A 25638-nucleotide genomic window follows, 5' to 3' on the forward strand; every position below is an offset into this window, starting at 1 on the left:
CTATGGTATGGAATAGCCCTTTGGTCAGTTTGGATCAACTGTCTTGGCTGTGCCCCCTCCCAGCTTCTTGTGCACCTGGCAGAGCATGGGAAGCTGAAAAGTCCTTGACTAGTGTAAGCACTGCTCAGCAACAACTAAACCATCAGTGTGTTACCAGCATTAGTCTCATACTAAATCCAAAACACAGAACTATACCATGTACTGGAAAGAAAATTAACTCTATCTGAGCTGAAACCAGGACAGGGACGAACCTGTCATGGTCTGAGATGTATGAGATGTCACTTTGCCCCCTGCTCACTCTGCCCTCTGCCAGTGGCTGCTGCCCATAACCCTCTGATAGAAAATACATATATGCACTCCAGCTGCACTAGGGCAAAGTGGGCTTGAGAAATAGCAGTAACAAGGAGCAGTAGAAGACCACGTACATGTTCTCTGCTTCCCCAGCTATGGAGGGTAGTAACTTCCAGTGGACAGGAGGGCTGGAAAAGATCAGCTCTCTTGTAAAGTACTTTGGCCATAAACTCCAAAGCACTTTCCAAAAGGAAGTTGGGTTGCTATTCCTGTTCTACAAACCAGGAGGCTGAGGAAAAAGGGAAGGAAGCGTTTTGACCGAATTCATCTAGCAGCCGCTGGCAGAGGCAGGCAGAGACTCAGCGCTACCCGTAGACTGCGCCATCCGGGCGCCAGGCACCAGCGCCCGCGGGACCTGTGGTTCCCGACTCCTGCGCTGCCTCTCAGAGCAGGGACCAGTCCCTGCCTCCTCCCGGTGCTCTGCGACGCGATGGCAAATTCCTACTTGGAAATCAGGCTGGTGACAGTATAACAACATCCTCCAAACTGTGCAGATTTATGGCTTCAAAGCAGAAGTGCTGATCAGAAATACCATGAATTAGTCATAATCTTATCAAAAATATTTTATTTATGAAAGTAACAATTATACTATACAACCTATATTGGAAGTACATTGAATAATTGCTAGAATAAATACAGGCAATTAATTCAATCTTTTTATAGAATGAGAGGATTTATTTGACATTTGAATGTTAACCCAAGCTTTAACTTACATCATAAATAGTTAAAAGGCATAGTCAAGTTTTTTTTTTTATTTTTACTGTTTCTTTTGCTTTTTTTTAATACTGTTCTATTTTGTAATCAACATGAATCAACTCTCCAATCATTAACATAATATTAGTATGACTTTCAAGCAATCATGTACCTCAAGATAATCAGACAAATAAGGTAGTGTGTGTGCAGTTCATTCTACAGCAGAATCTATTCATGTCTGCATAAAAAAGAGAAGCTGAAAATGCTTCTAAGTTCTTTAAGCATCATATGCTGATTTCTGCTTTACCACAGTGCTTTTAATACCAGAATCTAAAAAGGGCATGTATCTGTATGCAGCTGGCTTTCTGTTGCTCTTTATAAAGTATATTAGGGCTCAATGCCACATTCCTTTGGCTGGTGAAGGATCGGAGAATTTAGTCCTGAATATTATTTTCAAAACCATGGTCCAAAATAAATGTCCAAGACTGATTATTAGGCACCAAGGAAGTGATGGATTTACTAAGACTTGATGTTTTCTGATAAAAAATTGGCTTCTTTTCTGGTAGATATGCTTTTGTCGAAAACAAATTATTGGGCTCAGTATTGGGGTCTGTATTACACCGGATGTTAGAGAAGCTGATCTTTGTATTTTCTGTAAACTTTGTGAAGGGCACTGCAGAAGTTTTATAGTAAGACACCCACATTTTGAAAGTGTTGATAAGTTTTCCTTCCATGTATTTTTTTAAACTCAAAAATCTGAACTATCTGCTTGGTACTAGCAGATTATGAACAACTACGACCATCAGTGAAGTCAATAGTAGTTTTGGGTATCCAATATTTCTCCGGATCAGAAGCTTTTGACTCCTCAGGTCCCATATAAAATCAGTGGGAGCTTTCCTATAGCAATGTCTTCTCCAATGGCATGGAGGTCTGCCTTGCCTTACGGCTGTTGCGCATGCCAGGGATATTATGCAATATATCTCTCAGAAGCAAATTTCCCTTTACAATGTTATCCAAAACAAAACCCCCAATTGCACATATCTACCCCTTTGGCCTTTTTTACGCACAAATATGCTTGTATTCAAAAACTGACAATGTTGGGGCTTTCCTAATAAGTGTCTTCAAAGAGCACGTTTAAATGCTTTGTCACAGAAATAACCATTCATCAGTTGCAAAAATGCAGAGAGACATTTTATTCTTTCTGTTGTGAACAAAATCAATTCAGCACAAATTTTGGGGGAGGAAGTATGTTTTTTTTTCCAAATGTATTTAAAAAGGCTAAAGAACAAAATGTTGGGGAGGCAGCTTTTTTTGGCAGATAGTAAAATATAAAATATGTGATTTTAAAAAAAAGTTGGCTTAAAAATACACACACACAAATAATACAATAATATAAAAATACAGCTCAGCCAATGGCCTCTTAAAATTTACCTTTGGCATTACATTTGGCAGCCTAACACAAAAGACCCTTCCTATAAACAGAACTATAAAAAAGAGAAGTTCATAAATTAGGTTGCAAGGGGTTGTAAGATCCTTTTCTCAATTCTCCAAACTCCTTTCCTTCCTGTCCACACACATAAGCATGACCAGTGAGGTATATAGAACGTAACACTGTCAGGCGTATGCACAATAAAAAAGTGCATAAACATAGAATTTCTCCCATTTTCTTGCGAACAGGTCGAAACTGTGTGGTTTGCGTTTCCCCCCCCCCTTTGGAAATAAAAAAAATCATTTTTTATTGTGTTTTTTTTTTCTTACTTTGGCAGGATGAAAATGAACCCAGAGGAATATAAATGTCTTATTCCCAGCAGCAATGATCCATTTCCCTTGGCAACATTCATCTGATGCCCCAGATACTACAAGGTCGTTGGGGTTGCTTTACAACGCTCTGGGTAACTTCCCACGGAAACATCATACATCTAGCACCATGTCATAGTGTTGCTCTTTCTTCCGCCTGCCACATTTGGTGATAAGAACCAAGTACAAAGTCAAAAGCATAACCCAGTAACATGCATAGAGTATTGTGCCAATGATGAGAACTGTCTGTTTTGACTCAGAAAATGGCTTTTTTGATTCCTTGTAGATAGTGAAAATTACGCCACCTAGGAGGATTGTAAACCAAATGGAGACTGGAATGAGTCCTATAAAATTAACTACAATGGTTTTTCTTCCTGACGTGCCCCACCCTGCTTTGTTTATCGTGGCAATTGCAAACATCTTTGCTGGCAGTAAACTTGACATGTACAACACTGAGTAGAGTGACATGAAAACCATGACAACGTTGCCCCTAAGGAAGCTGGCAAAGGAAGACTTTATCAGGCCCACTAACTGAACTGTCAACAAGAAGAGGAGGATGTTCCAGATTTTTCCCCTGTAGAAGAGCTGAATGACTGTGGCGATAAGGAAGAAAGGAAAGAATCCAGTGATTACAGCTTCATAGGTCATCCACAAATGGTGCTTGTGGAACCACATGGCATTATAAAGCCACTCTCTAAAGTACGATTTACTCCAGCGGGTCTGCTGATTCAGCCACCTGAGATACTCTATCGGTGTTTCGGTAAGGCACTTGGATCTAGCTGTGTATTTTGTTGCATAGCCCAGACTTAGCACTCTGTTAGTGAGATGCCTGTCATCTCCGAAGCTGCACTGGGAGCCCATAAATTCTTGATTGTACCAATCTTCCACAAATTCATGGAGTAAAGAGTTTCTGTACATTCCCAGAGGTCCGCTGATGCACTGTACACAGCCGAAATAGGACTGACAGGCTCTTTCTATGTTAAATGCCATCCAGTATCTCACGCTGCTCAGAAAGGAGATCCAGGAATCATATTTGTTCAAAATCTGCAAAATAAAAAAAGTTTTCATTTTAGATGAGCTCTTGAGACAGAAAATATACACATTGGGTCAATAAGGAATTTGCAGAGGCTCAAGCACCATTAGCTGAAATACAGGGGGAACCTCACTCCTGTGTGCAACTCATAGCGAATCCAGGAGTTACCTATACAGTCCAGGACACTGACAGGAAGGGCAAGATGAAGCCTTCAAAAGTCTGTTACACCAAAATGTTCTCTTTTTCCTTGCAACCTTTCCTATTCTCCACCAAGAAACTTCTTTTCTGGCTCATTCTTCCTTTCCCTTCATCCCCAGTTAAGGACCTGCTGGACTCAGCCTCTCCTGAGAGGAGATGGTGGAATCCCAGATATGGCCTCCAGCTTCTCTGCCTCCCTGCACACATCTCTGGGACTCACAGGACTTCTTCCAGCCCTCCTAAAGCTATGCTGGAGCACGAGAAAGGCTGAGCACATGGTCTTTGGCCTGCATTTTTGGTATCAGAAGGCTGGCCCTAGAGGTTTGACCCTGGACTATGTCCCCATATCTGACATTAGGCCCTCTGAGGAGCAACCTGTTCTGATTCATCCCTGCAGTACCCACCCTGTTACGTTGCCCCAAGACATATTGTGATACTCCAGTAGACTCTTGCTTTGGCCCGCATAAAGGTCTCAGTCTTTTTCTTCTGTATGCCCCAAAGCTCACCTGAAGCTCAGGCCTACACTTAAAATACAACATAGACATAGTCTAGGAGTCTGAACACTCAATGGAGGTATGAGCGTGTGCAGGTGCCCAAGTCCATGTCTTCACATCCAGGTTCTCAGCACACACCTTGTGCTGGGGAATGTGGCAAGGAAGCGTGCAGCAGAGAGGCTGTGCCAGCTCTGCACCAGTATCTTCTCAGTGTGGGCATTTTCAGAGGAATCTATGGCCTTCTACAACTAGAAAGCATTTTTCTGCAACTAGAAAAAAAATAGTCTTTTGCTCTGATGGCCCTAATTTCTGTCAGGTTTGAAGGCCAAGGGCCAGTCTTTTCTCTGTTTCAATTTAATTCCAGAACATTTTAGAAGCAGCATGGCTCAGGGAAAGGCTCAAGCCTGGCTCAAATGTATTTGGTGTACGCTGGAAAGTGAACTGGGAAAAAAAAAAGCCCAGAACCTTCATTCTGCCACCTTTCCTCCGAGAGGACACAAGTCCTTCCCACCTCTCTCTGCAGATGCTTATGAACCTCCACTGTCGTAGCTGAACCCGTACTGTCTCCTTCCAGTTGTACGCACGCATGCCTGGCATCTCGCATGGGTAGGGTGAGTGTGACGCCTGGTTCGTGGTCAGTCCAGAGCCACAAAGATATTCAGGCTTCTGTGGGAATCTTAATTTCTGGAGTTAAGAGCCACATGCCTGAAATACTTCTGACTACTGGGGCGTTCATTAGTAAGTGCTTGCCCATATAGATGGCCCTTTCTCCTCCACCTCACATAAAAGCCCAACTGAGTATGGGAGACTGATCCTAAGGCCAATTGAAATATTCATATGCATTTTTCTTTATAAATTGCAGCAGAAGCAATTGTGTCAAAAGGAATTAACAGCCTTTTGCTGTAGTTGTCAGCCAAACTCAGCAATGCTGAAAATCCTAACAGAAGTGGAGCTGGGCTGACTTGGGGGCTTTCCATTGTCCTGCCTGACAGAGATGCAGAGGAAACCCAACAATACACAGAGTGCATAGTGCACTGCATTTCAAAAAGGCTTTTATTCCTAACAATCTTGGCTGCCAGTGGTAACATAATTGAAGTGCTTGGGGTGCTGGCCTTGGCTTTGGGAGACCTGTTCTCAATTCCCTGCTCCCCTACAGCTTTTCTTTGGTACCCTCAGCAAGCAGTTATACCCAGAGTCTCAAAGATGCGACAACAGTCCTGACGATGCCAGTGCCCCACTTTTCACATAAGTGGGGGAGAATAATACTTGTTTGCTTTCTATGGGTGTTAAAACCATACAGTGCTCACATCCAAGAATAAGAATTTCCATTCGACAGACAGAAGGGTTAAGGTATCAGAACAGCCTCTATAATGGTATCACAGTATATTCAACTCTATTCCAAGCAGAGAAATCTGTTGCAGTGCAAATAGTTGCTGAAACCCCTCCGTTAATCTGAAAATCATCATACTCACCTGCACATCACCTCCAACTCCTCCAACCATTGGATCTTCTTCTAAAACCTTTACCATCTCCACTGATGAGGCTGGATCAAGCATTGTATCTGAATCACAGACCTACAAGTAAGACAAAACAAGAACAAAAATGGGTTAAGGAGTACACTAGAGAAGAAAATAAAAATCATGCGCGTGATTGTAGTGACTCTAAATGTATATTCTCCTGAATGCAATTAAATCTCACTTTGGAGTCTGCATTGATACTTCTGCTAAAGGCCATTTGTATCAGGCAGCAAGGAGCGGTGCTGAGCGAAACAGAGTGCTTGTTAGGACTGTGCACGTAAACAATCCTCTCTTCTGTATCAGCTCTATTTGCTTTACTGGCACACTGGGCTGGCTTCTTCGATTAAGAGAGACGCTCTCAGAGATGGGGCACTGCAGAGCAAGACAATGTTTGTGGGTGTGTGGCAGATTCCTGCTGAGCCCTGACATACATAGGGTTTCCCTGCATCGGCTGCATGGTTGTAGCACCCTGGTCAAATGTTTCCCACTGCCCTATGAGGGAAGGAGCAAGGAGTCAAATTCCAGACACTTGTTATAAAAAAGAAAAAGAAAAAGTCAGCTAGGAGTCTGGGAAGAAACCTAATAGTTCTTTCACTCACAGAAGGCTTTAGCAATTCGTGTAAGATATGTATTTTGGATTCCAGAACAAACTCATTTTTAATTTTAGATGCATAGTGTGTTATTAGTAGTGCAGGGATTTGACATTTGATATATAGAAATTATTTGCTATTTTCCTCTAGCATTCTTATAAAAAATATGTAAGGCCAGAAGGAGCGAGTCCCAAAGTGCAGTACTCCATGAGACCAGGGCAGAAATAGCTGACACACACAAGGCGTTTCAGCCGCACAAACACTCCTAGTCAACTAAACACTGTGTACATTAGGAATTGGCTTTCCCCTGGAGAGTAGGAGGAGGGCTCAGACAGGCTGGCCGGTCTGCAAGGCAGCTGGCATTGCTTTCATTTGCTCGGAGGCGAATGACATGGGCTGCAGCCTGTTTAAAACAAGCGGGTGTTTCCTTGTTGCAGCTGCGCTGAAAGCAGTGCCCCCATCATGTGTAAATTCATTTTGCAGACGCCCAGAAACTGGAGGCTGTCCCAGAAACACCCCTCTGGCCGGCTGGATCCTGCCCTACAAATTCTTATACGACTTCCAGTTTATCCGCATGTTGCATTCCTGTGATTTCAGATGGGGATGGTAGGGACAAAAGTTGGTAGCTCTGCATGAATAACCTATTAAGTGAGATTCTGGTGAGGCTTCATATCTGGGTATCCTAATTTTGGTGTCCTTTCATCCAATCTTTCAATTCAGCCTAAGCCCCCTCGCTCCAGGCGAGTGGAAACCTTCATGTCTGGTCTGTGAAGGAGGTGAAGAGTGTTTTGGGGCTCCGTTATGGAGCAGGCTTAAATGGGGAGGTTACCCGGGATAGTTGGGCTGCATAGCTCGGGATGCAGCTGAGTGTCTGCCAACATGCTCCCCTCCATGCTCACTCGGGGGGGGGCCGAGAGGAGAAAACTGATGAAAGGTCTCATATTTCCATCAGGAGAAAAGCCACAAGCATCTCCAGCTCTCGCTAACTTGATGCATCCAGCTCTTCTCAGAGGATTCATCCTGAGGAGCACCTTTGTAACCTGGCCAAGATGTGCCTCCAGCTTTGGTGGAAAGCTGTCATCAGTGACAGCACTCGGTGATAGAAAGGGAGCAAAACAATTCTGCTGAAGAGGGGAAAGGATGCCTACATTTCTATCTGGGACTTCCTGGACAGACCCGTTGCTGAGTGTTTTGCACAGGGAATCTGTAGTTTGCTGAGTACCCAGGGCTCAGGCAGTGATACTCATCCCTTTTCTTGTGACCATGAGTGGCGGGCTAGGATCAGCCCCCTCCCCGGCCCCTCTGCTTTCCCTCCAGTGCCTGTCACTTGATGCAGCTGAGCAGCCCCCACCCCGTCGATGCATTTATCTATAGCAGAAAGAGCTGCCCATGAGCAACGTCACTAATATGAGATGAGGAAACCTGAAAACACTGGATTTATTTACAAATTACCAGCATGTGTCCTGGGCATGTCAGCACAGTGGACATGTCTGGGTTTCTGGGGCAAACCTGACAAGCCATCATTTTCCATCTAGATGAGGTTTTTGCAGGTGAAAAGAGGACATGCCCAGACAAAGGCAAACATTTAAGAACCCAAATAAAACACACTGAGGTCTGCCCAGCCAGGGGTGGCCCAGCACAGCCCAAGAGCGAATTTGCCATCTCTCCACATAAGGGCCGAGTGATGTAGAAATTACTGCCTTGGGTCATAGAGTTGCGTGAAAGGGACACTTGACCTTAAGTGAGCTGTTCAGATACTCGTTATAACCAGTGGTGGTTTATCCAGGCTGCTCTGAGAAGTTCAGGCTGTGCTGGACTGTCCACATGGGTACCTCCATCCAGTCAAGATGAATTGCACCCTGGCTGCCCCAACCAGTTCTGCACTGATGATATCTGCCAGTTTAACTCCTCTACCTGATTGCTTGCACCCTCCTAACCTCATCCAGCACAGATATAAGCCTTCACAGCAGTTTCAGATATTTAATGAGACACCATTAATGAGCAACAGCTCGTTATCTGCATTGGTCTGGCTGCTTATGATTGTCTGTCCATAACCTCGAGGTGTCTTTTAAGAACCATGAGGCCCACAGTTTCAGGAGTGGGCAATGGTGCTGACCGGTCCACTTTTTTAAGTGCTTGATCATTGGTGCAGATTGCTCAGCCCTTAAAATGTTGGGCCTGTTTAAAGTAATTTACCGTGGGTACCCCTAAAGAACCATTTGAAATATCTCAACCTTCATTCATTCATAAAACAGAACCACATTTTACCTGCATTGAGTCATGACTGTGTAGTAGCCAGGGCCAACAAGGTACTGCATTTCTAAAATAGATGTGACTGTAGATGTGACTGTGGCATCAATCATTACTGCAGCCTTTGGTGGCTGCTTACAGCAGCATTACAGTCCCTGACACGTTCATCGGGACTTCTGAGCCAGGTCAGGAGCGTTAATTGACTGAAAGACCAGAAATATCTCTTCCATTTTCTCAGTTTATGCTATGACTGTTGAAATAGAAACACTTTTTCCAGGTTCCCTGAACAAATGCAAGAGCTGGACTGAGGGAGGAAAGTTGCAATGAATCTGTTACCTCTATGCCTTCTTTCTCTGCACTCTGATGTTTCTGTGAGAAGTGATTATAAACCCATGCTAATAAAGAGGACCAGTATTTTTATCCCATCATAGTCCCTCACAGCACAAAACCAAACTGCAGACAATGGAGAGCTTAAGCCCATTGTTTTCAGAGAATAAATCAGTTTCAATTTTGGAAGTGGTAGGGGATGGGTTTTAAATCTTCGCCTTACTCTTCCAGCTCCAATAACAGAGCAGTTCCCTTCACTCTTCAGTTTCTGCCCCTCCTGTGCATGGAGGACTCGCTGCTCGCAGCCCAGCTGCCGGCAGCCTCTCCGCATTCCTTGGACACTGTGCCCACGGATGCTGTACCGTGCGGGGCGTGCACACACCCCCCCCCACAAGGCTGGGCACGGACCCCAGAAACGCATATGGCTCAGCCATGCAGCTGCCCTGAGCCAGCAGAGAGCATCTTGCGGGGAGCTGCTGCTCCACCGGAGGAGACCGCTGGGTGCTCTGAGGTTGGGAGGAGGTGGGAAGGGCTGAGGGTGGTTGATCATATTCAGTGGGATTAGTCAAATAAACCTTGCTGGCCTTGATTGATAAGGAAGGATCCTCAGTGTCCAGCGAGAGACCCCATCCCACCCGCCTTCCTCCACACACGCCCTCTTCCCCTTCCCGCAGTCAGCAGGGCTGTTTGCAGGAGTGAGGAGTGCTTCCACGTGTAAGGCAAAAACATAGAAAATCTTTCACGGGATCCAAGGCAGCTGGAAAGAAATGTGTCTCTGCTGCTTTGGAAACAGGGAGAGAGGACCCAGCCTAATTCATTTTTAAGTGAATAGTGTCATAAGGGCTTTAAAGGCCAAGTCGCGGTGAGTGAGGTAATGCAGCTGTAAGCGATGAAGCAAAAGCTCCTTCAGGCTTTAGCTGAAGAAATCTTTCTTTCAAGGCTGCACATTGACCCTTTTATTGAATACTCCGCACAGCCTTCGAAGCCTTTAAAATATCCCTATCTCTTTTACAGACTCCACCACTGCTCTGAGGTATTCCCTAGTGCCACCAAATACCTGCCTGTCTGCTTGCATATGGGGCCACTAACAACCTCACAAAATAAAACCTTACTGAGATCTTGACCTACAGCAGCCTCTGCTCCTTCTGCTCTAAGGGGTCTTCAGGAGGCCGCTGGCTTTTTGTCTGAAGCAAAACCATTTGGATGAGGGGGTAGTACTGAAGTCGGAGGAAGGATTTCAGATTCCTCCAGTAGCTGGTGCACAGATTTAACATATTCACAGATAGGTTGACCATTTTAAAAGGTAGCAAAATATGCTTTTAACGGTCAAGCTGTTTCCAAACAGACTGAAAGGAGCACTGTGTTCATCAGGGACTAGGATGGCCTCTGACATGCTGCACAAAATATACAAAAGCTGCTTTCTTTCAAAGTGTGTTTGAATTGGCACTGACCTGGCACTCTAATACCTACCTGTACATAATCCACGCTTCTCCCCAGTGCTTTGAATGCTGTGTACATTACTTCTCTTTTTCCACCCCATTTCTGCATGATGCAAACACTTTTGTTGGACAGGACCAGCTGAGATACGTGTTGCATGCTCTCTCTGTGAGACTCCTCCGTCTCACCCGGACCTTTGTCATGGAAGTTATTACTCCAGATGTAAGTGGCAGATTTGTCCCTACCCATGATTTCAGTAAAAATGTCCATCATGTAAATGTCGTCTTCTGAGTTCCCATCAATGACCATAACAACTTTAATTCCAGGGTAGGTCAATCTTTTCACAGAAAGTAAACATTTTCTTAAGTAGTCAGGATCCTCTTGATAGGCAGCAATACAAAGGGCAACTGTTTTGTTCAGCTTGATTGGAGTCTCTAGTGACCGCTTCATTTTCCTGTGCTCTAGGAAGGCAAACAGGCTTTGGATGATGAGATGTAATGCCAGGATAGCACCATAGAGTCCAAAGGAGAAGTAGTAGTTGTCTGTTTGGATGAACTGGTAGCCCACAATGTAAGCAGCGGTGATTCCCAGCAGGAGGGACACCCCGAAGAGTGTGGTTCCAAGTATTCTCAGGATACATATAAACCTCTCACAATACATCTGCAAAGAAGCACGGAAACCGTTAGCAGAGCCACCACTTGCTCATATAAGACCTCGTAAGGTGTGCACGTGGCTACAGCATAGAGCTCAGCATCAACAGAAACACCCTGTGCTTCTGGCTGTGTCACGGACTCACTGCATCACCTTGCTCAACTTAACATCTCTTTGCAGTACCTCCTCAATGTAAAGTACGATTGAAATACACTTAATGTACTAGGGATGTTTTCTACTATTTGTAATGTCCTCACAGAAGGTGCCGTCTGTGTCAGCATCTTATTTTGGCAGCCTAGGCTTGCCGAATGAGACTCTCTGTCATGTTACCCCGGGGGGGCTGGAGAAGGGGCTTTTGGGCCACCACTCGCTTCATATGGTCATGGGCAAGCTGAACAGCTGAATGTCTGGGCAGCCCCTCCTCATCCCCCATCCGTGTCATGACTGCATCCCACCCTGAATCACTTCTGTCGCTTAGTTATGGTTGCAAAAATATTGGAAGGACATTCTTAAAACAGATGTCTGAATGTATTTATAATTTTTTAAACAGATGTCTGACTATATTTATAATTTATATTTATATAATCAGACATCTGCTTTAAAAGGTCTTCTCAATACCATTGCAAAAATGTATTATTCATACATTTGTGTACATAGATATATGCACGTGTGAGCATGTGTGTATAGGGCTAAAGCTTGACTGAGATTAGGTCTGTGGCAAAAGTACGCGTTAATTGAACAGAGCCAAGACTCCACCCGGGACTCAGAAATTCATTAAAACATCAGTTGATTCTGACAACTTCTGCATATTTAGGTTACTTGGTTGTAAAATCTTCTAACCTAAGCTCTGGTTTACGGAGGAGCTGGCTGGCATGGAGGGTGGTATTCTTGAGACAAACGACGTAGGCAGGCAGACAGGCAGAATATATTGCTACCTAACTGCTTTTTGTTGACAATCACATTGACCATTTTATGCAACAGCTTTCTCAGTATTACAGGAAAGTTAATGATAATGTCTTATGTCAATTGATGTGTTTGACATTAAGGTCGTAAACCAGATAATGTCTGTTTAAGGCTAACCCAGCAAATGCGTTGCAAGTCAATGAATCTGAAACTCATGCTTGAATATTTTGCTGAATTAGGGCCTCTCAGAGTAATGGACTTAATATTTGTGTTTTCTTACTACTATTCATATTTTCCTTGCCGCTATCGTCTTGCTTGTCTGCTGATCATGGTTTTTTTCACCACCTGTTGGCCAAAGCTGAAGTTGGAACACCACTTCCTTACATCATATATGTCTTTAACTCTCTCTTGAAAAAATACTACCAAGCTGCAGCAGCATAGCTGTCATCAATTATATTTCTGTCTGAAAAGTTACAGGCTTGGAAAAAAAAAAGCAATGCAGAATCACTTACAAAATAAAAATAAACCAGGCGAGCATAAAGTCTGAAGTTACGAAGACTATGCTTTTTTCCACTGGCTATTTAGCGTCTTAAATTTCAAGACAGGAGGAAGCCTCTTAAATATATATTTGGAGACACTGTCAAAGAAATCGGACCCTATCTCTAGGACTTCCTTGAATACTTACGGCTGGGCTCTGACAGGTGCTGTAATCACCCACCAGCAAAAGGGACCGTCCCTGCTCTGGCCTGTCTGAAAGTCTTTCACAACAGAGGTCATAGAGAAGCCTAATAAAAGATAGCTTACGCTTACCCCCACTATAGGTGAATTAAAACTCAGTGCCCAGAATAGACTCGCTTTAGAAAACAGATTAGGTAATGGATCCCCTCTAGATCACCTTGAAGTCAAATAGCCTGTGCGTTTGTTAATGCCTCAAGCATGCAGAAGGTCACAAACGTCAAGGTAAATGTTTCATTAACGGTGCAGTTTTACTCTGCTTCCTCATTCGGGGTCCACTAGTTCTCTTCTTTTGCCAGAAATAGAAAATTCCTATTAGTGAGTAGGGGCTAAAGTCTGCTTACATTAAGAATTGTATGACTGAAATCAATGGACCACTTGTATGGGTAGAGCTCACAGGATTTAGATTAAGATCTGGAGCATTTACATTTGACTGACTATATACTGTACTAGGCTTCTTCTATATTAATTTGCTGTTGCTTTTTCTCTCCTATGAAGTGTTTCCACACAAAAGGAAAAAAAAAGAAATGAATTTTCTGATCTTGTCATTACAGCACAGCTTCCCTCCCTCGCAAAAAACCAGTCTTTTAAGATCAAGAAATGGATTTCTGGTCTTAATAAAACAGCACATTTTTTCTATCCTTTCACTGTCATCCTTGGGAAAATAAGCTGTGTTTTGATCTAAATTCCTGGTTTTCATCAAAGAAACTTCCCCCTTTGTATGTGCAATTGAGGTTTTTATGTATAGTCTTTTAACTGACTGAATCTCAGGGAAAGTCTGGAAAAAGTTGCTCAATATTCTCAAGCTTTAGCACGTGAGCTATTGATAACTTGCCCAGCAGAACTGATCTTTATCAACTTGAACGTGCCCAAACAATGGCAAAGAAGCCAAAAACTCTCCACCCTTCTCCAATAATTGAGCCAAGAAGTTAAAAGGAAATGATGCTTGTACAAGTCTGGGACCAAAAATGAACTGCTGAGTCAAATAAGAGCACTGAGGGTAGGGAATAGCTGCATCAGAGATTTTAAGGTCAGACAGTGCTATTATGAATATGTAGCCTGGCCTAACACAGTGAAATGTAAAAGGACATCCTTAGTAAGACATCAGTTGAAATCCACTCCTGAAGTTTCCTGAATTTGTCACACGAAGCTAGAATTAAGCGTTATCAGAGAACCAGTGTACAGTACTGTGTTTTAACAGTGGAAGCCTAGAATAATGCCATGCTGAGTCAAGATGCAAGTGCCAAATGCTTGGTGAAGGACAAGCACCCAGTTAACTTTCAAAGCCACCACGATTTTTCAGTCATTTCATTGATAATCACTCTTTCTACGTGCTAGCAATATTCTTTCAGAAAAATGTAATTGCTTATGTTCAAAGTTGCCATCACCACAGACCTACTCAACAGCTGACTAATTGGTGGGGGGTACCGTACACACTTGGTATGATCAGCGCAGCTTAGTGTTTTGTTTATGCCTCAGCCTAATGGATCTTCAGTTCCTTGAGGGATTTAACCCGGTAAGTTTGTCCTGGAAAATAGGCACTGCAGCACTTAAAAGAAAAAAAGCACCACCTAGGCTAGGGATGAGGTACTCAACACATGGAAGACCTGAAGCCAGTCCATATTCCTGAATAAACAAAGATAATTGCAGGTCACTTCTGTATACACATGGAACTGCTGCTACATGGGAGCAGGTGTTGGGGTGAGGAGGGGGACATGGCTCCTCACCTGGTGAGAAGGTGAGTCGGTGGGTTACCTCACTGTCTCTGGAGTCAAACCTGGATCTTGCACTATCTGGGCAGGTTTTTAACCAGTTCTGTAGAGCAGGAGGAGGAAGATAGTACCTGCAATGTTCTTTTTTTATTATTGTTTTTTTAAGAGTGAAAGCTATTTAGCACTGAAAGAAGTCGGAGGGTCCATTGCTTTGCATCAGCCCTGAAGGACATCTCCAGGGGGCAATAAGATTGAAGATTCAAGTTTTAAGTAAGTAGCTGCAGACACCTGCATATTAAAGCCTGCACAGCCCAGTCTGGCTGTGTCAGACTCTTTTTGGAGGTGCCTATGTCCCCCACGTACTGCACAGGAGGCCTGAGACAGTACTGCTAATGCTACTCTGCAGTTTGGGCACCTGAATCCTTTATGGGCACCTTCACCTAACCCCACAGTGCTGAACCCAGTACAAGCTTTACACAGCCTCCAGCAAACAGGGTCAAGGTTTGTATGCACATGACAAGTGTATGCAGAGAGACTTCAAAGTCTACTGCTGAGCAATTTGTTGTCATGATCTTGCAGCTCTGTATTTCCATGGATGGAGCTGGTCAGTACTAACCAGCCCACCTAGTAGAAATGAAATATGAAAGCCATATGCTAAATCCTAATGCTATGTAGGCTGTTGCTGATTCAGTGACACATTTTGATTCACCAAGCAGTCCCAAGTATATACGTGCCTTGTAGCAACTGTACAGGAGGAGGCAATGTGTGCTTCTCTTTGGAGGCTCCTATGGAAAAGCATGGCCGAAGAATGAACCTTTGCATGTACTTGACATCAGAGTCCACCTAGTGAACTCTTTGGTACCGTGTCTCTTTTAGCATCCTGATAAAGCCACACAGAGTATTTTTTTTGGTCACGCCTGTGATGAAGGAGAACTTACTCTACATTACTATTAAGAACTGGCATAACTAAAAGTTGTAGTCTTCTAACATTATTTTCATAAAAAAATTTCAGGTTAACAAAGAGTTGACTGATACCTACACTGTACATATGATGACTGGGGTATCAGCTCTAATACTAGAGATCACACTCGTTTCTCAGACTGAATAATGCCTTAGATCTCAAATTAGAAGAACATAGCAAAATATGCCTGAGTTCTTTCTATTCTGAAAAATATTTAGGCTAGCATTTAACTGTAGTTATGGTACATAGATCTAACTTCAATAAGATCTAGACACAACTCAAATTCAGGAGGTTCTTATGTCCTGATTTGGACCGGGTCTTTATGCAGCAAAGAACACTGCTGACTTCCATGGTAAAGCACCACTTTTTCCCCCTTCCAAAATTGTATAGCACAGTCCGTCCATATGGTTATTAATCAGTTTTCATGCATCACTGAGAGTAACAGAACCTGGAGATAGTTAATCCCTTTGCAAAGTCAGGAGGCAAAGAGAAAAAAAAGCTTAATTTGTTACTAATACATCAAGAGAGTAATAAACAGAATAGGGGCAAATACATATCCAGAAACGTATGTGTTTTGGTGTCTGAACACATCAATATTATCTGCAGTCTGTTCACTTACCCTGCACCAGCCATTGTGTAGCTACCCTGAGGAATAAGGAAGCAATCAGGTTGTCCCCTGCATCTGCTAATACAGGACATGGAACCAGTGGCTGACAGGAGGTCAAACTGAAGTTAGGTTTGCTTGCAACACATGGGATGCAGCTCACTACATCATCTGTTTCAGAAGTCATCTCTCATGTACAACACTCAAACGTATTGCCATGTAGTACTTCTGGCTAGCTTTTCCCCAGAAGATTAAAAAGCAAGAGGAGTAGACACAAGAAGTTCATAGGTAAAACGTAAAGATTTGGAAGGCTGTTTGAAAGAATTAGCGCTTATTAATTCCAAAGATCTGAACACGTTTTTAAAAACCTTACACTGCAAAAGTTGGTATTTGTCCAGAAGACAATAGTAAAGGTACAGTCACAAGTGTGCTTATTTTGTCCCCTTCACCTCTAAAGGTTCAAAAGAGCTGTGTCTCTCTCTAGACGTCTAGGGCTTTGGCCACATCGGCGAGTACTCCAGTAGTACAGGAACAGACCTGTAAAAAGCAACGCCTGGTGCTGAGGGCCTAACTTCCACCCTCCATACATTTTCATATTTTATTCTGAACTAAGTTTAGTCAGACCCCATGGATTGAAAACCCATTAGTGTCTGAAAAGCATGCTCCAGGGGTACATCTTGCAATTAGTTTCATTCAAGAGGAATCCAGTTTGTGTGCCCAGCAATCGCTTTGCAATACAAACCACAGCAATTTGGTTGGAGCAATTGTAGCATTGGCTTCAATAACACACTCCTGATTCAAACTAAAATGCTAATACAGACCAACCCCACATATGAGATCTGCACATCAGACTTGTCTGAAAATCTTTGTTGCAACCAGAAGTGCTGAGTACTGAAAACCTTTGAAAATGTCTCATTTTTACATGCCTGTATAGAAGCTGAATTCTTGAATGTCTACTAGTCATGGTCCTCTGAACCTTAGTGCTGAGGCTTTGGATTCAGCAAAGCATGTAAGTATGTCATTAAAGATAAGTGTGCACTTAAGTATTTTGCTGAAGAGGGAAATCAGTGGATAATTTATCTTGCAGTTCTGTAGTGCAGGCATAAAAAAAAAAAAATCTTTCTCTGCGAAGCTGTTATTTTTGAGATACTCACGATAAAAATGTATGCATACATTTGACAAATTTATTATACAGATTAATCTCCCTTATGAAGGTTGTCAGATGGGTCATTGCTTAACCACTGCATTTCTTATGTTAGGGAATCTAAGAGTGGGCCAGGACCCAGACAATTTGGGTTTTGTTCCTAGTGTTGCCATTCACCTGCTGGGTGACCTTAGGTAAGTGAATTCATATCTCTCTGCCTCAGCTTCCTCACCTATAAAATGGGAATCATGATCACGCAAGAGGTTCTTGGAGGTCTACGAAACCCTTCATAAGGCTTAGGTTACTGATATCTGTAATGTTACTCTTTCTGGCGTGATATGGGACCCACCAGTTCTCCAGTTCCATATAACTGTTTTTCCTCAAAAAACCCCAGCAAAACCCATCAGACCACTTCCTATTTTCCTTGCCCATATTCACCTGAAGGTAGAGTCGGGAGGGGTTTGTCTGTAGTTAACATGCAACTCTTGCTCAGCAGGATGCCTGGGATCAGCGAGGTTGGCAACACACAAGCTGACACATGTGGGTGTATGTGCATACAGCTACTGAGGGCTGTTTGGCACGCAACTAAAGGAAGAGTATCATCTTTTATAACCCTTAAAAAAACCCTCCTTACTTGTGAGAATAATAGCATTGGCTTCAACAGATCAGCTGCTTCAACGACACGAGCATGCTTGAGTGCATGTGTGAGTGTGTGTGTGCATGCACGCAGGCTGACGCATACTGTATGTGGCCTTGTACACATATACTCTGTGTGTATACACAAACTGTATCTGAGCGTTACAGTTTTTCAGCCAATATTTAGATTTGTTATTAGCCTTATTTTGGTGGCAAAATAAATCATTTATCTTTGAAGTACAAATGATTCCAGGTACACATTAATTACAAGCATAAAATAGCTGTCCAGACTGCCTCTTCTATTTTACAGCCTGCAGAGAGGAAACTGAAAAGTTATGTTACATCTGTACATCTTTACTACAGCAGAGTTACCATATCTGGTGCTTTTTGTTATTTATCACTTCCAGATTTTGTCATGCCATTGATCTTCTGGAAAGGGCTCACATAAGACTAAAATTAACTCTGGGGTTAGGTTTAAAATGAAGAACAGGATTAGCAATGATGGCAAACTGTATCTGCATGCACAGGCTTTGATCAGCAAATCAAGGATCTCCTGTCTGCTCCATGTATGTTTCCCACTAAACTGCCCAAATTTAGTCTCTTACAGGTTTGAGTAACCAATGTGGAATGAATTCTACAGCTGCTGGTTGGATTTGTCCCTAATGTAGACAGTGATACACCAGTTGTTAAATTAACCAAAAGAAGGCCAACCCCTCCCCACCCCATCAAATGCTCTAAGAAATAAAACAAGAAGTAAATCATACTTGTACTCTGATATTTTGGATTGCGGTTAAACAAAAATCTAGTTTAGAAATGTTTTCTGGTTGCTGGTTATGAAGTCCATGGATGCTTTTGGCACAAAACTGACTACTCCATGCCTTAGTCCAGCAAATAAATATTTATTTGGTGTTCATAGCTTATTATCTTGTAATTTGTTTATAAAGCACAGGTCATATCTTGTTTGACTTAGTCAAGTCCCACTACACTGAATGGAGAAGTAATTTGCCGCTTTATACACTAGTCTTGAATAGTAACAAAATGAAGCAAATTTGCTTCCACACCGTAAATATGAACAGCTGAGTTTGTTGCTAGTGAACTAGCATGGGAAACTCCACTGAATCCAATACAGCTGCTCTTCCCACTGGGAAAACCTTATCCCAGGATAAGAAAGATTTACTAGCATGAAATAAAATCCTGGCCTTATTGACAAAACTCCTCTAACCTTGGTGGGGGCTGGATTTTGAGCAGTTTGTCTGGGAAAGAGAACACATTTCACTGCCATCACCCCCAAATGAAATGACCTATCCTTTCTCTTCAGGCACCCACGTTACGCGCAATGTGTGCTGGAGGAAAAACGCCCATGTGTGTGTGCCTATGGAAAAATGATCCATAAGGGAGGAGACTATGAAGCAGAGTGCTAACGTGGAGGAGCGGCTCTGCCTTGGGAGATGTGGGGTCACTGCAGACCCTGAAGAAGGGGTTGGACAACGCCCACCAGCAGTGTTGTAGTATATTGGGGTCTTCTCTCGGGGCAGGGAAATGGGGTAAATTCTCTCTCAAGGGCCCTTTCAGCCCTCTTTGCCAGCATTGCTACGGACTCTGGCAAGATAAGGTGAGGGGTATTAAGACTCTTAAGAGCCGGGTCGCGGCCGTGTCCGAGAGACGCGCACCGACACTCGAACAGGCGCAGGGAAGGGCCACGGGGGACAGAGGTCTGCGGCCGCCACCGAGGCGGTTTCCAGCCGGGAAGGAGACCCCGCGACCCACAGGCTCCCGAGGGGCGAGCACCGCGGAAGCGGCGCGGGCAGCGGGGTCACCCGGGCCGGCCAGCGCGGCTCCGCCCGCCGCCGCGGGGCTGCTCCTGCGGGGGAACCCCGGCCCGGCGCCGCAGCCAATGGGGGCGGCGCTGGCTGCGTCACAGCGGGTGGGCGGGGCGCCGGGGGGGTTCCCCCGCGCTGCCACGTCACGAGGGGGGCGGCCCGGGCTCCGCCCGGCGGCGCTGGCCGTGCCCGGGCTGGCGGGGGCAGCCGGGACCCCTCCGGGCCGCCGGGCTGCGCGGGGCGGGGTCTGCCCCGCCCGACGCCGGCCGGGCAGGGGGCGTTCAAGGCTGCGCCGGAGCTGCCGTCCCCGCCCGCGGCTGCGGCCCCCCGGTGTGACCCTCCTTCAGCCGGCCCCCGCACCCGCCGCCGGCCCGGGTCTCGCCGGCGGGCTGCCCGACGGGGCGGGGCCGGGCCCGGGCGTGCAGCGCTGGAAGTTCGCGGGCAGCCTGCGGCTCCCGCCCCACCGCGCCCCTCCCTCGGGAAACCGCCCGCCCGCTCCGCGCGGCGCCCAGGCAGCTCGGTGGCGTCGGTTCTCCCCTCCGAGGCGGGACTTCAGCCCTCCTCCCGCCGGCCGCCCCTCGCCTTCCTTCCTGCAGTCCCACCCCTCCCTCCGCTCCTGTCACGTCCCCGCTCCCGGCCCTGGGTGCAGAGGCAGGGGACGGCCGGGGCGACGCCAGCCCGGGCTGTCTGGGAGCAGGTCTCGCCTCCCGCGCTGGGCTGGGCGGCGCGGCTGCCTAACCTGTTGCTCGGTTTTATTTTAATTTTAGGTTTGGTTGGGGTTTTTGGTTTGGGTTTTTTTTTTGTTTTTTTTTTGTTTTTTTCCCAAGTCTTAAAGCTCAGCAGTATCTTAAACGGATTACACGGAGGAGGGGTTGAAGCTGAAAACCTCATTCATCCTCACTACGGTCCTATTCATTGCTGAAATAGGTGTAGCGTAGAGCCGGTAAGACCCTGCCCCAGCCCCACTCGTATTTTGGGGATCTGTTTCAGCTTTCCTCCCTTGAATAGTGGGGATGGGAGGAGAGGGTCTTCTGCTCTTGAGGTGACAGAAGCGTAATGATAAATCACATACCTTGTTTGTCCTTCTGTCCTTTGGTCATAGAGGGGCTCCAGCCAGCTGTGTGGTCTCACGTACCGTTGCTCCCGCTGAACAGTTTCCAAGTTTGAGGTAAAAGATCAAATCGCACTTTTCAGGGACTTATTGAGACGCTCAGAAATAAAAAATAATTAAAAATGAAAATAATAAAAAAATCGTTTAAGGCTATTCAGTCCTACTCATTTTCTCCCACGTGTTTTCACAATTACCATGTATTTGTCTTTCTCTGCTTCAGTTTCTAGCTCAAAGCTGTGGGATTTTTTTTTCAAATAATAATAATAAAAAAGAGTTAGAAGTAATAAATTAGGAGTTAGTTTCTTGTGGTCGAAGCTGAAGATCTTATTTCAAACCCGGCTAACTCCAGGAGCCTGGAGAAGTTGCAAGGCAGCGTCTGAAAGTTTGAGAGATGTACAGCATCAGATAAAGTCTCTTTGGTGATGCCTTGCTGACCGAGTAACTGTTTCAATGAGGTTTCTCAGCAGCAGCAGCAGCAAACGGGTAATATTTTCCAGAAGTCTTTTTCTTTCCTGCTGCTGCTGCTGCTTTTCTGCCTCCTCCACGTTATGGGGTCTTTTAACAAGTGAGACTTGAGTTGTTTTAATAGGCGGAGGATGGGAAGAAGGAGGGGAGGGAACTCCTGTAAGGAGGAAAAAAAAAAGAAACCAACCCTGCCCATTGAAATGATCTCAGCCAAGGACCAATTCAGCGTCAGGAATTCAATTAGCTAAGTCGCAAATTTTGCAGAGAAATGCAATACACATATGTTGCCACCACCTGATTTCCTCTTCGTGCCCCGCAGTTGGGGGGAAACCCCCACTTTCCCCACTCCCTGCATCTCTAGGCTTGGGGTGTGGGACTTGACCCTCCCACAGCCACTATTCGGCTGAGGCGGTTTTTGCTGCTGCTGGTTTTTATTAATAGGGAATTGCCTCTATGAATGGGTGAACTTTGCAGTTTCCAATGCTGCTTTACCCATTCACTCTCGGAAACATTTGCTGTAGTAAACACCCAAGGAAGCTCCCACCGGCATTAATACCCGTGCCACTTGTGTTAAAACAAGCCAGGAAAGACGTTAGACAATTTAAGAACTGGAAAATTGTGGTGGGCTTTTTTTATTATTATTTTTTTTTAACCAGAAGTGTTCACTCTGTGCTCTCTCGATGGTTTACAGTTAGCCAGGGGCATCAGCAGTTAACAGCACACCCCACCGCCTGCCGCCTGCCAGCAGCATTCACTCGCACAGACGGGCTCCTTCCCTTTGTAACTCCTCTCTGCCTCAGAGGCGGCTTTCCCCGCTTCCGAGCCTCCGTTTCCACTCGAAATGATGTTAAAAAGGCACTAGGTGGCACTGTTGAAGTGAGCGGAGCAAGAGGGAGCCCGGGAACACCCAGAGCCGGGATGCGCGGCGGGAGCGGGGCCGCCGCGGGCGGGTGCGCGGAGCCGGGCTGGGTGCTGCGGTGTCCCGCCGCACCCTGGGCAGGGACCCTCCGGGGGAGGATGGCGGGGATCAGCTTCTCCTTCCCCCGTCCCGTTTTCCCAAGGACCACAAAGGTCGCTGCTTGGAGGCCTCGAGCCCGCAAAGGGGACCATGTCCAGACACCGTTGGGAAACCCGGCGGTGACGCCTCGCCGGTCCTTACCTTCTGGCGTGGGAAAACTTTGCAGCGCTCTGGGGGCTCCTCATGCGCAATAAACGGCTTAAAGTCGGTGGTTACCTAGACTGGACATTTTTCGGGTATGTCGGGGAAGTGGTCAGATTTTCGGGTGTGCTCAGTCACTGCCAAGGGCAAGAGTGGCTTTAGGATGTGCCTCGAAGCCGAGCTCCTTGAGCAATTGGTCTGCCTGAAGGAACTAGTCTGCCTCTAGTTGAAGCTAGGGTTTTGTGTCTGTTTTACCCTGGCAGTGCCAGGGAAAGCTGCTGTCTCACCCTCCTCCTGCTTTGGGCTCCTCATTCCTGTCTCCTCACTGTCCCTTTCCTTATGTCAGGAGAACTGACCTAGGTTAGAAAATAGCTGTTTGGGCAGAAGGAGCAGCAAAATAGCAAGAACAAGTAACTTGGGCAGGGAGAAGGCAGGACAACTGCTTTTGGCAGCAGTCTGCTTTATGACGGTTTAGAGTGTCCTTGAAAGTACAGCATGGCTTAGCAAGCATGAAGACTATCAGGGCTTTCAGGCATTCTTCTGTTTCAGGCCTTCCTCCCTAGGCAGCACCGTTCCCATACTCCAACCACCTCCAAATGATCTGTGTTACACAACCCCCTGCTACAGGGCCCAGCACATCTCCCTCATCAGGCAAGGGGCAAATTGCAGTGTCTGCTCCAAGCAGGGCCAGAGGGCAGAAGGGTGTCAAGAGGGCTACTGAAGCCCCTTTCCACACTAGCCTTCCTACCACCCAAATATCTGGTGTAAGCCAGGCTTATAACATGATGAACGTTTGTCATTTAGCCAGGCAAGGAGCTATCACCAAGGTCTGCTACCATCATACATGTAACCAAGTCCTTGACATCTGTGTGAGTCCTAAAGCATGATTTCCTGACATCAGACTTTCTCTGGTGCTGCCAGAGGTAAGAGAGGATTAAGTTGTAACACAGAGGTCCCAAGTCCGTTCTTGAACATGGCTACTCCCAAAGCTGTGCCTTGGGGAGCTGCTGCTGCCAGCCTCTCTCGGGCTCCCTGAGCACTTGTTTGCCTTGTCTTGACTCAGGGACACATATGTCCTGCACAGGGGACTTCACATCTAGGATAGTTTCTGAAATGAGATTGGGGGGGTGGGGGGTGGGTGCGTGTTTGGTTTTTTTCTTCTTCTTGTAACCAAATTTTACAAATGAACTTTTTCAGATGCGCTTTGTTACAAATGAACTATTGTTGTTTGGGTTTTTTTTTATTCCACCTTTTAATAGTTTAAATTTGGAGGCTGCACGTCTCCTCTACTGCTGATGGTATATTACTCTGGAAATACACAGTGTCCCATTGGCTTAATCCCATGCTCTTTAGGTTTGAATAGGGATCAAGAGACAGAGTCTGGTGAGGCACAAATCTTTGTGTCCTGCTTGTATTACAGGAGCAGCAATAGCAGCACTTAAATTACACTGAAACTTTGTTTTAGAAAATGACATAATGGGAGTGGTGAGTCTCTTATGTCCACAGCTACTTCCTTCTCAGCCATAGCTCATGTTGTGTGATCGTGCTGTCAGTGCAAGTGGGATAACGTAGGTCGCTGAAGCTAGGTTCGCCTACCAGGAAGGAATTAAAAGTAGGAGGATATGATTAATGCAAATCCACGCAGTGCTATAGAAAACAGATGTAGATGCATTTCATTGGAAGTATATCACATCTACGGTTATACGTTATGTTACGTCTACGTTTATATGTTATGTTACGTCTACATGGTTACCATTATCAATCCTGTTTTCTAATTGGGATTTATAATCACAAGTAGTGGGGTAAAGGGACTTCTTGGCTGTCACTGTTCTCAGGCATAGATGATCACCAGCAGTAGGAGAATAAACTTAATGAACTAACCTCACTTCATTTTCTAATGAGGCAATGGGTTTGTTTGACAGAGGTCAGGCAAAATATGTTTTGGGGAGAGTTTGACATAGGCTATGGTTAAATAAATTGATTACCGCAGAGCATAATTTGCTATAATTTGGGGGTGAATTGATGGCATGTTAGCCATTCTCCAGCAACTATTGGATACTTGCTTTTACCCTGAGGGGATGGCTCCATGTACATTTTTCCTGCCTCTTCTTTCCTATCAGCCTTAAATGTGTCAATCCTCCCCTCCAACATACACCACACACACACATACGCACAAGTCAATCTACTCCCTCGCTTGGACCAGCAGAGTTTGCAGTGCTTAACTGATTGCTTCGGGGGACGTTCTTGGGTGCGAACGAGCAGCCAGTAGTAGCTGGCAGCAGGACTGCCCTGAACAGCGTCCTTGGTAGCATTGCTGCCAGGAAAATATGAACAGAGCTGGTCCCTTAGTGAAGCTGAGGTGGCTGAGCCCATCCACGCTGAAGGGCTCTTATCTCGCATCTTCTCTAAGGTAAGGATTCACACACACTCTTTTATTGCAGATCAGCTGCTGTGCAGAGCTCATCAAGAAGAAAAGTAAGAAGTAAACTGTTTGCAATGCACAGTTGTCTTCACAGTAAGAAATGATAGATAATAAGGATCTTTTTCATGTAAGAGTGAAAAGCTGAAAGTGGAAGGTAGACATATTCAAGCTAGACAGGAGGCACATTTGATAGTGAGCTTTCTTTAACAGTTGTCTGAACGATGAAAGGGAGTGGTGGATTCCTACGTTTTGAAATCCTCTGGATGCTTTTTTGGAAGCTACATTTTAGTTCAGTGCAATTTATTGGACCCAGTACAAGAATAACTTAATGGATTTCCATAACAAGGGTGTCAGACTAAGCGATCTAGTTCCTTCCATTCCTAAACTCCATGAAACTACCAACAACCGGACTGACATATCAGGTGTGTTCCACACCTATTTCCACATGTAGCAGATTCTGCCCCAAGTGGGAGAGTTACAGAAACTGATATAGGTGTAAGTGAAAGCGGAATCATTCCCTAAGTTATGATTTTATGGCAACTGAGAATCCACTTGCAGATTTTAATATAAATGTCATGGGCAGTTTGAGGCCCATGAAGACTGGGTGCAGACAGACCTAAAACTCTGT

General features: G+C 45.2%; 1 protein-coding gene across 1 annotated transcript; it reads right to left on the reverse strand.

The window, feature by feature from the left end:
- Positions 1 to 899: 899 nt before the first annotated feature.
- HAS2 (hyaluronan synthase 2) lies at positions 900 to 21533 on the reverse strand. Its single transcript, XM_075495206.1, has 4 exons — positions 20926 to 21533; positions 10721 to 11347; positions 6039 to 6140; positions 900 to 3885 (listed from the first exon to the last, which is right to left on the reverse strand). Exons 2-4 carry the CDS (start codon positions 11345 to 11347, stop codon positions 2956 to 2958), a joined length of 1659 nt encoding a protein of 552 aa, XP_075351321.1. The 5' UTR covers positions 20926 to 21533; the 3' UTR covers positions 900 to 2955.
- Positions 21534 to 25638: the final 4105 nt, after the last annotated feature.

The sequence above is a fragment of the Mycteria americana genome, chromosome 2 (genome assembly GCF_035582795.1).
Source record: "Mycteria americana isolate JAX WOST 10 ecotype Jacksonville Zoo and Gardens chromosome 2, USCA_MyAme_1.0, whole genome shotgun sequence".
NCBI classification, from domain to species: Eukaryota; Metazoa; Chordata; class Aves; order Ciconiiformes; family Ciconiidae; genus Mycteria; species Mycteria americana.

Bases quoted from the DNA above. Each gene is read 5' to 3' on its own strand.
- HAS2 (XM_075495206.1), bottom strand. From the start codon at position 11,347: ATGTATTGTGAGAGGTTTATATGTATCCTGAGAATACTTGGAACCACA. The intron at 6,141-10,720 runs GTAGGTATTAGA...TCTTACTTGTAG, and splicing joins GAAGCGTGGATTATGTACAG to GTCTGTGATTCAGATACAAT. The intron at 3,886-6,038 runs GTGAGTATGATG...TTTATTTTGCAG, and splicing joins GAGTTGGAGGTGATGTGCAG to ATTTTGAACAAATATGATTC.